We start from the raw sequence: 14,598 nt of genomic DNA, 5'->3' as shown, positions 1-14,598 counted from the left end.
GCTACGTCATGGTGCCAAATGCAAAAGTATGTACTCAAAAATAATCCAAAAAAAATCTATATAATATTTATGTCAAAAATTGAGAAAAAGTCAGGAGAAAAAAGTAAAAAGACCAAAAAAAAACAAGGAAAAAATTTAAAATATATTTTATTTGGTTAAAGAAAAAATATATTGTGAAATCTCTGAAATACATATATGTATACAGAAAAGCAAAAACAGAAGAAGAAAAATTGTGGGTGCAAAGGGGAAAACGCAAAGAAAAAGAAACAAAAAATAAAACGTTTACCTTGTCTACAAGCCAAAAAGAAAAGAAAAAAAAAATTAAACCTCGAAAAATCTCTCAACTAGATGCAATTTTATTGATTTTTTTAGGGGATTTTTAGAGGCTGCGCGCATTTTGTTAGTTTTTTTTTCAATGTCGATAAATGTTTTAAATAGAAAACGAAAAGCTGAAAAAATGCAATTGAAATGTTAATTTAATTAAACGAAAATTTTTGGAATTTTAAATTAAAAATGGTTGAAAAAATTTACAAGACGTGAAGGGCAACATAAAATGAACAATAAACGTGAAAAGTATGGCAAAAGTAAAGGGCGAAGTATTTAAAAAGTAATTGGCAAAGTTAACAAGATTCATGATTACTAAAAATAATTACGAGCAAAAAAATAAAAAAAGTAAAAGAAATATTATTTAAATGAAGCATTACTTGTTTAAAAGTAGAAAAGTGAAAAAGTATTTAAAAGTAATTACAAAAGTATTTAAAAAAATAATTAGGAAAATATTGATTACATAAAAAATATGAGTCATAAAATTAAAGTGAACAAATTTATAAATGAAGCACTTTTTGCATTAAAGTACTTTCAAAACTAAAACCATTGAGTGAAAGCTTAAAATTAAGTAGTTAAAAAGTAATTTGCAACGTTAAAGAAGTACTTAATTACTTTAAAAAAAATTGAACCAGAAAATAGGCCCTAAATTAAAAGTTTTTGCTTTAATCTTAAAAGAAAAGAGTGAAAATTTTAAATTAATTACCTGAAACACAAGTCAAAATTATTTGCACAGATAAAAATACCAAAAAGTCAAACCTAATGAGTTTTCAAAATATTCTTTTTTTGTATTTTGCCAAATTCTATTGTGTTCAACTCAACAACAAATTAAGATAATTTACCTGAACACCGCAACAAAAGGAAAAGCAAAATCCTTTGTTCTCTCTCGCTCGTTCAATCTACCTCTCTCACTCTCTGTGTTTCTCGAACTCTTAATTCTTCCTTGTTGTCGCATTCGAACTCAGCCTCCTGCTCTTTAGGTAGCGGCGGACCCGGACAAGTGCATCACAACGGACGCCATGTTTGTTTGTTGTTTGGAACCTCAGAGATGGGATGGGTTTTGGGAAGAGTCTCGACGCGTGACCTGAGTACCAAAAGAAAAAACAAAAATAAAACCAACCACAAACCATCCCAAAAGACCAACCACTAGACAAAGAATACAAACACAAATTCGTGTGTGTGTGAGATTTTGAGTGGTTCGAGTGGTTTTTCCGTTTACCTAAAATTTCGGTCTTTTCTTATCAGTCAAATTCACAAATTACTCTATGCTTATCTTCTCTGAAGTGTGCAAAAATATATTTTGGATCGTTAAAGGTCTTATAAAATGGTTATTATATGCATCATAAATCATAAATAGCCATAAATAAAATGTCGAAAATTAATTATACCACTCAAACAAAGAAGCAAAAGCAACAAAAAAATGTATCCAAAATATAATAATTGAGATAATGAACGGAAATTCCTTCATACTACTTTATTTTACTTATATATATGGTATAACAATTGGTATTTATTATCGGGTTATTTTTGGGTTTGCTATATGATTACAAGGAGGTCAGAGATATGACAGGGAATTATATGGAGGATAATGTGAAATGACATGATGTTTTTTTAATCGATTATTTTCGAAAGAAATTAAAGGTATCAATCATATGTAAGAAGAGTCCTTTTGTTAGTTTAAACGAATAAAAGTTTTAAATTTATAATGTAAAGAACTATCAGTAACTTTTTAATATTACCTAAGGTTTTCTTTGACTTTATTGAAGGCATTTTGAATTAAATAAATAAGATAATAAGATTTCCTCCTCCTCCTTCTCTGAGGTTACATCTGTATTTTCTATTCCGAAAAAACTATATTGAATTTAAGAGAAGAATCAACTTTGAAGTTCAGTAGTTTGTGTCTTTCCCCGTTTTTCCTTTCAGTGTAGACAGATATGACGGTGTTATTATAATTTGTTATTTCGTTATTGTTGAATCTGGCTTTTTGGTTGTGTTTTTTTTGCACCTTTTAACCAGTTGCAACCGGTTCTTGTTTTCGTTCGTATCAGCTTAATTACGATTATTTACCTTTTTTATAAATTTTTTATATGTATACATACAAGTATTTTAAATTGTTTTTTGAGGTTTTTCTTTGCTTCTTTGCTATTTTGTCAACTTATAAATAAAATAGAATTCTAAAAATGAGAAGGAAGAAAACGTGCGAAATCAATTTATCTATCTGCCCTCTCCATATCTATATCTATATATTTTTTTTTTTGTTTTTTGGCACTAGGCCCAAATATGATGAACCGCGTTGGGAACATGCGATATTTGTATGGTTAGCCATGCCTTGTCTCATGCCCAATGAGTGACATATATGAAATATACGAGTGCATATATATATAGGAGGTATATCCATATATGTATGTGTGTAGTAGGAGAGCGAGAACCGATGACTAACATAAAAGTGCGATAAAATTTTGCTGGCTTTTTCATAATGACGTGATGATCACTTTGTCTCTCTCTCTTTCTCACACTCTGACGTTGTTCAGTATGTAATTATAGATATGCCCTTTAAAAAAAAGGCATCTAACAATTTTAAACCGATTGGGAATAGATATAGCTTTAGTTTTGAATAACTGAGATGTTGTAGTTATTTTACCTTTTTTTTTCCCCTACTTACCTTATAAGGGTATTTCTCTTCATTGATTTTCGCATATTTTGCTGTTTTGTACGTTTTACGTTTTCGGATTCAGGCCAACAAACAAACAGAAGAGATGAAAGACGAGAAGAAAGGCGAAAAAGAAAGACAAAATGGTTGAAAGTGAAGAGTTTTTCGGTGTCTATTTTTAAATCCGGCAAGAAGAAAAACCTCTTTCGAAACGGAACTGGCAATTCATCGGCATCTCCTCCTCTTTCTCCTCCTTCTTCTTTGCTACTTCTCCTCTTCAACATCATCATCTCGTTTTGTGAATGTCATCGACAGTAGTTGGGGCTCTCGATGTCGTCTGTTGTGGTCTACCTGGTGGCTGATGGCTGGCTGAATGCCTCCTTTCGTCATGCTCTTTTTATTGACATTTTCGCATTAAAAGAAAAGCGGAAAATGTGGAAAGGGTTTGTTCTGGGGGAAAATGGCATAGAAAAGAAATAAATGTTGTTGCTTTTGTGTTTTAGTTGCACGTGCAACTAAATGCTTTAATGAAAATTCTAGCTAAATCTATTTGGTTTTTCTTGCATGTTCGTTTGGCTGTTGCCAATGCACGCGTTACCCCTTTTTTCTGCTCCCCCTCCTCCTGCTCTACCCCACTTGTCTAATAGGTTTATTAGATTTTCAGGTGTGTGTGTGTGTGTGTGTGTATGTGGGTTTTTCTTTTCGTTTTTGGTTTTGGTTTTTGTTTCTGGCATTGACAATGACACGAAATATTGGGGGTTATAGAAATAAGTTGAAACACGCCACATTGAGCAAACATTGCTGATTTATGAATGAGAGAGAGAGTGGGCACCCTCCCCTCCCCTCTTACTCAGCTATCTAAAGGCATGCGGAACATGTGTCACCGCAACAAAGTGGGCGGCGGAATGAAAAAACAAAAACTATCACATGTTGTGTGAAAATTCACTTTTCGCATACCTCAAGTGGCATTATGGAAAATGGGGGGAGGGGAAAAAACCCCCCTTAATGTTCTATTATATAACAATTAACAGTGAGTGAGAACAGTATGCACTTATTTAATGAAATAGCCGACAGAATTCGAAAGATAACAGATTAGATTAAGTTATTCTCCTCTTATTCCCCTCTCTAATCAATTAAGTTTTCTGTTTTTTTCTTGCAGGATCTGGTCAAATCGCATCTCATGATCGCCGTGCGCGAAGAGGTGGAGGTCCTTAAGGAGCGCATCTCTGAGCTAATGGACAAGATCAACAAACTTGAGCTGGAGAACAATATCCTCAAGTCGAACATACCGCAAGAGACATTGCAACAGTTGCAGATGCAGCTACAGATTGCTGGTAGCCAGCAGCCAGCCGCAGTGGCAGCACCACCAGCCACACCGGCCATCCAAGCGGCCCCAGCATCAGCAGCAGCAGGTGGAGCAGCAGCCCCCGCTGGAGGCGCCTCATCTCAGTCGGCAACGCCAGCAACTGCCACCAGTCCGGTTCAGTCCACAGTGGCAGCTCTGCCCAATGGCAGCGTTGCCAGTGAGTCGAACGGCAGCAGCGATGCGGCAGCAGCAGCGGCAGCGGCCACAGCAGCAGCAGTCGCTGCCACAGTGACGGCAGCTGCAACTGCAGTCGAGCAGCAGCAAGTGCAGTCGTCCGTCAATGGGCCAATGTCCTAAGCTGTTAGTTAACGGAGAAGAAGAAGAAGAAAAAGGAAGAAGCCAAGCAAATTCTGTAAACTACAAAAAGGAAAAGAACTTCCTCATTAATGATGAAGCTTTTTTTCTTTGTTGTTGTCCCGATCACTCCCCGCCTCGCACTTACTTCTTAAGAGTGGTATGTGAAGAAAAGAGAGAGAGAGATAGAGGGCAGCAGAAATTAGGAGAAAGAAGAAAGGAGTACAAGAGACAGAGGGAGACAGGAAGAGCAGAAGAATAGCGGAGAGAGCGAGCGATAGAGTGCGGGAATGGTTTAGGGGGAGGGCAGAGCAACATTTTCTCACAGTTTGACCGTCAAAAAAGTATTATTATTAATTCATATTATATATATATACAAAAATATATTAACAGCTGCTGCTAATTGCGGGAAAAATGTTTGCTCCACGCCCTGCCCCCCCTTGCCCACCCTCCTCGAAAAGACTTGCCTCCCTCCACCTACACATCTGTTACACTCAATCCTCCCCCTCCCCCAGTGTGCTCTCTTGCTCTTGAAAAGCCGCAGCTTTTTGTTAATTTCTCGATTGTGATATTTGTTTAACACTCACACACACACACACATACACACACACACAGCCACACCCACACACTATATATATGTAAATCGAATTCAGGTTCATATTATATATTATTATTATTAATTTTCATCCTCTATATATACATGAATGTATTTTTTTTGTTTAATTGTTTCAAACATTAATTATTTGTTATATTAATTAAATGCTCACACACACACAAACACACCCCCTTACACACACACACACACACAAATATTTTTGGCTACAAAAAAATACTTAACAAAAGTAGAAAATTTGAGCCAAAAATTAAAAGAAAATACAAATATATGAACATTGATAACTTGATGAAATGAAGAAAAGAAACGAGTGGAAAATTGCATCAGAAGAATAAGAGTAGGAAAGAGAATATGTGATAATTTGCATTGTGCAGACATAAGATGTAAATTGTAAAAAAGAAAAGCAAAACCAACAACAAGCAAGAATATAATGAATGAAACAAAACAAAAAGGCAAATGAAAAATCATTCACCAAACCCACACACACACACACACACACACACACACATACACACATGCATAATTCAAAATTTCCGCCAGCTGCTATTTTTTTATAACTATTATTATAATTTAAATTAAAAAACAAAACAAAAAATTTACTTTTATTGTAAAAAAAAAAGAGAAAAAGAAAACACACAACGCAAAGCAAAAGCAAATTATAAAATATTAACTCTTAAAAAAATATATAAAAAAGCTAATTTATGCATGTTTCAAGTAGAAAATTGTAGAAATTTTAGCATATATATAAATTGAAGCTGAAACAAAAAACTATTTTTTAAAACAAATTAATTGTTTGAGAATTTCCAACCAAACATTTATTGTAAATATGTGTAAAACTAAACTAAAAACAAAACAAACTATTGAAAGATATTCAAAAATGAAAGTGATGTAACGATCGATGCACACACACACACACACACACACAGTGATGATGATGCACGATCGATTGATAATGATGATGATGATGATGTAATAATGATAATTGATGATAATTGCAGCAAGTTTGAAATCAACACAAAGAAAAACACACTCTTTACATTTTAAGTCCACAACAAGAAGAAGAAGAAGAAGAAAAAGAACTCGTCCTACTCTATTGTATACATATTTTATTATTATTCATTTACATTTTGTTTTTCTTTGCTTTTTTGTTACTCTTTCTTCTGTATCGAAATCTTCATTTTCACACAATGTTCATCAATGTTAAAGAAAAAGTCAAATCTGTTGTAAGATTTTGTTTCCCCCCATTTACACGCACATTCTAACTCTCTCTCCCTCCCTCAGTGTCCCTCTCACACTTGCTCCAAGAGAAAGAAAGTGAGAGAGGCCCCTAGGGGCGGGGAGAGCGTGAGAGAAAGTGTGTTTAAGTCAACAAAAAATAAACAAATGAATAGAATATTAACGGCAAGTTTTAGAACTGTTGAGTTGATCAATTTCCCCCTAAGTAAACCGTTGTTCCACAAAGTCAGAGAAAAGTCGAGAGAGAGGCACAGATGGAGAAATAAAGAGAGAGAGAAACCATTCCATGATTCACCTGTATCTAATAGCTTCGCCTCACCCACTCAACAGAGGCGCTAGCTAAAAGGATACTTAGCAACCTGCAGAGACTCGAAATTGTCTAAGGATATGCTACGAATGAAATGTTAAAAGTAAAAAGGCAACAAAATTTCAAAAGAAACTAAATAAAATGTTATTAAATTCGCGTCCAGGTGAACCTAAGAATGATTTCTCTCACTTGACTTTCTCCATCACTTCCTCTCTCTCTCTCTCTCTCTGGCTCTTTGTCTCTGCAAGGACAACGCACCAAAAACTATAACACCCCAAAATCCCAGAACTATCATACACATACCATACCCAGCCCCGCCCCTTCCCCCTTCTCTTAAAGTATTTCACTTTTATTTTTTACATAAATATTTTAATTTTTCAAATCTATAACTCTCTTTTTATGTTTTAATAATATTTTAATTTCGGCCCACTTTTTGATTGATTTCTACAATTTAAGAACTGTTTGTTTTTAAGAGCTTAACTATTAATTTATTAATTAGTTTGTAAGTGCTAAATGAAAAAACAAATCATAAAATAAAACAAAACAAAAAAAAAAAAAAAACATCTATATAAAAATAAAGGAAAAATAAAAATATATTGAAAAAATAAACTTTTTTCTTCTTTCTCGGTTATTTGGGTTAGGGAATATGTTCCCTTAAGGATATAAGGAATTCTAGAATCCAGATCAAAGGATATAAGAAAGCATGTCCTTGCTAAGTAGGCTTAAGTGCTGCGAAGAATATAAAAAGGAAACTCATTCTTAGCGCTCTAAAGGACATTCCTGGACATGTACATGCTAGAAGTTTTGATCGAGTCATGACTTTAATTTGTTCAAATGGCAACTAAATTATCCTTCATTTGGTCGATTTGCAATTTGTTTCCTGCTGTTCGAATGGATAACGATTTATCCACTTTCACCTCAAAAGTATGCAACAGAATAACGAAATTAATGGGATTCAACAAGTTATGAGCTGAAAACCATTAATATCTCAGCCGTCTTAGGACTAACGGTATGTCCTTTACATAGGAATATCCTATAGACAATGTCTTTAAGTACAGATTTAGATGAATGTCCCTATGGATTCATCAATATTATTGAAAGTACAATGCAAATGCTTAAGTAAGGATCCTGGCCCTGAAGAACTTCAGAAAGTTATGTTCTTTTTCATGCAGAGTTGTGACAAAATTATTCTGTCTTGGTTTCTTACCTTTAGCATGTGTGATTTTTTGTTGCAGCACAAAATATGTAAAGACTAGCAAAGTATCTCCCGTAAATTCTATAAAGTAATAAAAAAAAAAATTAAAATATGGTCTAAGGATTAAGTTCACTAAATATTTCGCTTCTTCAAAGACTACAATGAGTACAAATGTGAAAAATTTCAAATGACTTGCAGACTTTAACCTGGCCCAACGATATCTGAAGCTTTGACTGAACTTTTGTGGAAAAATTACTGAAAAATGTCAATCGCTAACACTCGTCGTGGAAAACCATGAAAAAAATGATTATTCTGCTATTCGTCTGCGTATTTAAAAGGTCGCCTTTAAAAGGTGCTTATCCCTTTATACGCCTGCCCATTTATATCCTTAAAAATGTTTGCTTTTTAGATATTTGGCCTCTAATTTTTTCATTTCCTTGGTCTAGTGCAATGAAGAAAGTTATAATTTGGATAACCGCCTTGATTTGAATAGTTAATCTTTTTGTTATTGCGATTTGAGCATAGCATAAGTCAAAAAAGTTAAAATATATTTGTTCACAATCGCAGGATTCAACTTAGACTATATTAAGGATTGTATTTAAAAAAACAATTAGAATACTCTTTGGTGTGTCCTTTTGGGGCCTAGAAATCCGTTTCGGGACTTTGTGGCCTCTCATCGGGACTCTGTGGTCTCGCTTGTGGCTGACTGACCACAACGGGTTGGCGTTGGTTCACATCTAGCTCATCGCGGCCCTCGTCCTCGCCAGGTTTTGTGGCGTTGGCGGTGGGATTAAATGACCTCAGGTTACCCAACTGGGCGCGAACATCTGTCTCGGATAGATGATGAACTGGCACATCGGCAGGCACTGCCAAACGCTTAGGACTCGAACTGCCGTCATTTGGTTTCTTCTTGTCGGGCGGGAATATCACCTGGGCATAGGTCACACCACTGCCATTGGGCTCGACAATGCTGGCGTTACCCGAGGATGTGGTGATTGAGCTGGGATTGCGGAACACGCTGATTTCAGAGCGCGGTTCGGGTGCATCGCGTCGCTGCATGGGGGAACTGGTGGCTTCTGTTGTTGCCGCACCACCGCCATATCCTGGTGGGGCCGACACAGAAGTCGTGGCTGTGGTATCTTCATGTGGCACTGCGGCATACAGAGACGGTGTGTAATTATTGTCCGTGACTTTGCAATTGTAAAGGTTCAGTCCCTTGGCAAAGATAAAGACCAAGATGTCTAGGAGAACTCCAGCAAGAATTAAGCTAGCGGTTAGTATGTCCAATATATTGCCATGTTTCGGTGTCTCTCGCAGCAGACAACGTTCATAATTGGGTGCCCAATAGACGCAAGTGCTCCCTAGAAAGTACAATTAGTTATAGTCTCAAGGGATAACAAGGGGTTACTTACTTGTCACCAAATCGTAGCTCAAGTGCACGGGTATATAGGCAAACAGACCCACAATCATTACCTCGAAAGCCAAGGCCAAGGTTTTATCCTGTGGCAGAACAGCTCTCAGGGTGATCAAGGTCTTGCCCACTGCCGATACGCCCACCAGAAAAGCAGCAGATACACTCAAGATTTGAAAGAAGATAATCGCTTGATCACAGATCTCTGAGCTACAGGCTCCGGCAGTTGCTCTGACCGCACCGCTGGTATTCATCGTCTGATTGCCATTGCAGGTGCATCCCTCGTAGATGGAGAAGCTGTTGATGGAAGTCTGTTTGGTGCAGCCAGCATAACAGGGCGAGAAATAGGTGATGCTACTATTCTCCGGACAAACAGGCATAAAGGCCGTGGGCGTGCACAAACACTGGGTGGAGCAATAGGGTTGACTCAGCTTGCCGCCGACTACTCCAGCAATGGCTCCCACATCGCAATTGAGAAAGATGTAGCCCACAAAAATGGCCACCAGATGCAGACCCAAGCCCATGTTTATGCCCGTAATGGTACGGGCGGAGAGTTGAGCCTTGGCAATCACCAGGCCACCAATCAGCATGCCCACAGCCATAACGGGAGGACGCAGGAAATACGAGACAAAAGCGGAGCGCCATTCCTGAGTAAGGCCGTCCTGTTCGTTGAATGGCAGATAGAAACGACTCTGCAGATAACTCTCCTCCTGCAAACTGAAATTCGATATGGCACTCTGGACACACATTATGCTCAGCAGATTGACCATCAGCAGACGATTGTTGAATAGACGCTTCAGCGAGGGCCAGAAATCGGTATCATCGAGATAAGTGGAAAACTGACTACCAAATCCTCGCATATTCGATTGCTCCATGATTCTCTGGGCTGCCTGATGGATAACCGTCTTGGGCAAACGTTTCGGAAAGAGACCAACCAGCACGGCACCCACAAAGATAAGCGGTGCCAGAATAATCCATCCCAGCCACCAGCCTATATTGATTAGGCCCACACCCAAGACCAGAAAGGATCCTGCTTGTTGGCCAAATGCTCTAGCCGCCAATGTGACACCAATAACTGCTGGACTGTCCTCTGATAACGAGTTATCATCAATGTAGGTCACTCCCAGGGTATAATAGGCCAGTCCACCCATGCCCAAGGCCAATTGGAGGACGAAAAGCATCACCAGAATAATCGTACTGGCCTGCTCCTCTGTCATGGTCAGACGTTGGAACTGAGCAAAAGATGTGGCACAAACATTGGCATCTACCAAAGCATTTTTAGCCTCCTTGGATCCATCAGCACTGGCCAAAGAGAAGACATAGGCAATTAGCATCTTTATTAACTCATTAACTCGATTCGTACTCACAAATTCATAATGGATGGTATCATGGCTATCACACAGGTGACCGACTGCAACATCAATGTTCCCACCAACCACTTAATGGGATGAAAGACTTCGGCCCAAAAGGCAAAGACCAAGGCAAAGACAGCCTGAAATATCCCACTGCTAACCAATAGCCAATCTGAAAAGAGACAAAGACAAACAATTGTAATCTTTTGCTACCAAAAGGGGCCAGTTCCAAGTCGTTGTAGGTCTTATTTAGTATTTGTTTAGGTATAGATTAGATTCGAGTCGTTTGAGTTTCATTATTTTCCCGCGCCAATGATTAATTTCTTTGTATTTCCCATTTACACTTCATATGTAAGTACATATGTATGTATAAACCACGAAAGACTTTATCAAAATTTTGATTACAAATGATTAAAGGTGACGTATGAGTAAGACTGGTCGTATTCAGTTAAAAAGTAATCGAATAAACAAGAAGAAAAGTCATATTTTTATATTTTTATTCATTTTAAATTATATCTCCATCAAGAATTCTTGCATAAGTGCTCCCTTAGTTAGAGATGTAGTTAGATTTAGTTAATTATGAATTGTTGCGAAATTTGACTTGCCTTTATTTTATATTCATAAGCTTTGTCAAGAATTATTCATTGCAAAAAGGGTTCACTTTTAAAGCTAGAAGAAAATTCAGACTATAAAGCAACAAGTGCTTCAGGTGACTTAAATATGTATATCATTAAGAGATCACTTGATTCTAGAATGTGTTAAGAAATTAATCAGTATTCTGAGTTACATGACAATAAAAGTTTCTTTGATATTTTTCCTATGCTATCTATATTATTTTTCAGAATCAACCTGCGACTTTATAGAAAGAAGCATATATTTTCCATAAGTATTTCTATATTACAATATTTTTAATTAGTGACATGTATGTATGTAGATTTAGATTCAGTCTTTAAGAAGCTTTTGAGCTTAAAATATTTTAATAAATTTATCTGACAAGTAGTCTTAGCGGACAGTCTAGAAGTCTTGGAAGACTACATAAGCCAAGATTACAGGATCAGAGCAAAAAATTAGATGCTACACGTAAGGAAATTGAAAATAAATTTAACAAGGATATAAACTATACATATATACTATTAATATAATATCTGATAAAGCACCCTGAGTAAGTAAAAACAATGTTTGAAATCTCTCAATGTAATGGAATCTGGTTTATTTCAATAAACAATGTCCTAAAGAAGTATTTAAGTCATCATTATATATCACCTGTAATAAAATATAAATTTCCATAGCATGTTGTGAATATAATATAAAAATTCACATCAATTCATTACGTTAAATCGAAGCGGTATGAAAAACTAAAGAGGTCCTGCGAATTAAGAAACGACTTTAATGCAGTTGGACAAGAGTTTTTTTAAGGAAAATATTTGTAGATTATATGGGCTAGGAGTAGATTATACAAATTTGTTTATACTAATTTATTGGAGAAGAGAGTATAAATATAAATTGACATAAAAGATCTTACGAGTTATCGGGATAAAACTTGATATTTAAGCTACTTATAGCCCGGAGCAGATAAAGTATGAAAATTGTCAGGATTGGACTACTATATCATATAGTTAGAGAAGAAACATAGATGAAGAAATTTAAGTATCTCTATGAAATTTACTAATATGATAGTTTTGGATAATTAAACATCATATCCCGAAATTTTAATCAGATCGGATAAATATAACATAAGTTACAGTCAATATAAATCAGCTTTACTATGTCATGTCTATGAAATTTCACAACGTTTCGTTTTTCGATTCGTTTTCGAGTGTCCAACTCTGTCGCTTTCTATCTCTCATCTACCTCTCAAATGACTTTTAATTTCTATAATTGTGGGACTGCTATTCCATATTTAACCATAAACAGAAAACAATCGTTAAGAAGCGGATGGTGCCTCTGTTTTAGCTAGAAAATTTCCTGGAAAATGACGCTGAAAAGCCACATGTCGCCTTACACTTGTTATTGGAGTCCAGAAACTTGGTTAATACGTTTTGATTACGCATTCGCAAAGCAAACTTGATGACGAATGAAAAAGATAAGTGAGAGAGCAAAGAGAATGCGAGAGAGACAGAGGGAGAGCTAGCGAGAGAAGCATTTGGAGAATCGTAAACAATATCGCTAAAACTGATAACTGACATGGAAAATCTAACAATTCAGGCCAACACCTTGCTGATAATGGGTATGAATTTCATAGTTACTCACCAACTATCAACGGATTGTAGCCAAATTGAAAGGCTGCCTGTTTGGCCGACACCCGGAAATATGACTCGCAGGCACCCTGTAGAATTCCCGTTAGGGACAATACCAAAATGAATGTCCTTAAGCGTGCATACTTCTGGCATCCTGGACCACGACACCAGCCCAGTCCTTTGATTCCACAATCCACACTGTCTGCAAAACACAAACACATTCAATTCACAAATAAAGTTTCACCTCCTAAGAATCACCCACCATCCGGTATATTGTTTGCATTCACCGCTATCTGCGATAGATCGGAGTTTCGCGTATTTTGTGCCATTATTTTTATTCGATTTTCGATATTATATATAGTATATTTTCTTTTGTCGTTTTGTTATTGAAGTTATTTATGTGTGCATTTTCACGTCTATTCGAAAAGAGGGTCGCATTCTAACTGAATTGCGCAGAAAGAGAGTGTCGATTGTACGACTTCTTGGCCACCGAGGGGAGAGAGAGCCATGTTGATTGTGATAAGCCACATTTATCTTATCAGCGTATTCTTTTTTTCTTACTTTTTTCGAATTGGCAACTTTTGTTTTTAATCGTTGAAGGCAGCTTGCAACATGAGGCTAATCACAGCAAGTGTAACATTTGTTCCACATATTTATGTGGATCATAAGATTCAAGAGGTCAGAGAGGTTTTTATTTTTCATTATCTTTAACTTAATATATAAACCTCATTTGGTTCAGCATGAGGTTTATACAGATCTACCGAAGTTTTTCCCCAACTTCATTTTATCCAATTTTTGAACATATTTTAAAAGTTACATATATCACAGTTAATTGTTTATATTTCTCAGTTTAAGAAATTATAACATTTATTTTAGCGACCCATTTATTTCAATTGTTCGAATGAGGAGTCTCGAGATCATTATATTTTTTAAAATGATGACTTTCTGTAAAAAATTGGTTAAAATATTAGTTTTCTCTGAATTATAAGATATCTTCACATTAAGAAAATGAAGACATAAGTTTTGAAAATTATTTAACAATAGCCAGAATTATTAACGTGAAAATTATTGGGACTTTTTTGAGTTTTTTTTTTTAAATATTGAAAATTGTTTGTGTGAATTTCAACCGTTTTCCTCAGACTGTATATTGGCCAATTTTTAGACGATTTCAATGAGTTATATCTCGATAAAATCGGAAGTTACACCATTTTGATATTTCCCAACCGACAGACCTGGTCAAATCTACTCGGCTAAGGCTAAGATTGAGGCTTCCTTTTGTCTGTTTTGTCAATATCAATCCTCTAAGATGAAAGAGTTCCTCAAGGCACATATCGATACTCAATAAAATCATTAATTCTAACCATTTTCTAAATCATTCGGGAAATTATTTAATTTAAAAAGCTTAATTTGTTTATTCGTAACTTAAATAAATGTTCAAAATTTTCTAAACAGTATTTTATTGTTTGTTATATTTGATGACAATCGATTAAAAACTCACGAGCCTTAGAGGACACACCCGCTGAGTGCATGATATTATTACGATTAAAGAGACTAGTTTAGTTTGTATAGTTTCAATCATGACTTTTTTAAAGTTTATACATAGGTACCTACCA

At 35.9% G+C, this 14,598-nt stretch overlaps 2 protein-coding genes across 2 annotated transcripts in view; one reads left to right on the top strand and one right to left on the bottom strand.

The window, feature by feature from the left end:
* The window catches only part of LOC6641812 (protein bunched, class 2/F/G isoform), a 124,470-nt gene extending 119,325 nt beyond the window's left edge, over positions 1-5,145 (top strand). The window contains exon 4 of the mRNA XM_023176019.2: positions 4,134-5,145. Within this exon, the coding sequence (XP_023031787.1) occupies positions 4,134-4,637 (504 nt within the window). The 3' untranslated portion in view covers positions 4,638-5,145. The remainder of the gene's footprint in view (positions 1-4,133) is intronic.
* A 3,367-nt stretch (positions 5,146-8,512) lies between these two features.
* Positions 8,513-13,352, bottom strand: LOC6642563 (solute carrier organic anion transporter family member 1A1). Its single transcript, XM_002065490.3, has 5 exons — positions 13,248-13,352; positions 12,999-13,187; positions 10,764-10,920; positions 9,398-10,698; positions 8,513-9,346 (listed from the first exon to the last, which is right to left on the bottom strand). The coding sequence occupies exons 1-5, from the start codon at positions 13,312-13,314 to the stop codon at positions 8,628-8,630; spliced, it is 2,433 nt and encodes an 810-aa protein (XP_002065526.1). The 5' UTR covers positions 13,315-13,352; the 3' UTR covers positions 8,513-8,627.
* Positions 13,353-14,598: the final 1,246 nt, after the last annotated feature.

The sequence above is a fragment of the Drosophila willistoni genome, assembly GCF_018902025.1.
Source record: "Drosophila willistoni isolate 14030-0811.24 chromosome 2R unlocalized genomic scaffold, UCI_dwil_1.1 Seg167, whole genome shotgun sequence".
Lineage (NCBI taxonomy): Eukaryota > Metazoa > Arthropoda > Insecta > Diptera > Drosophilidae > Drosophila > Drosophila willistoni.
The sequence above is the reverse complement of the archived record's forward strand: the minus strand, read 5'-3'. Positions and strand labels throughout refer to the sequence as shown.

What these genes read in the sequence shown, in the direction of transcription:
- LOC6642563 (XM_002065490.3), bottom strand. Translation starts at nt 13,314, where the DNA reads ATGGCACAAAATACGCGAAACTCCGATCTATCGCAGATAGCGGTGAAT. An exon ending in CTACAATCCGTTGATAGTTG is followed by an intron (nt 10,921 to 12,998) that starts GTGAGTAACTAT and finishes GTCTCTTTTCAG; the next exon opens with ATTGGCTATTGGTTAGCAGT. An exon ending in ATACCATCCATTATGAATTT is followed by an intron (nt 10,699 to 10,763) that starts GTGAGTACGAAT and finishes CTCTTTGGCCAG; the next exon opens with TGCTGATGGATCCAAGGAGG.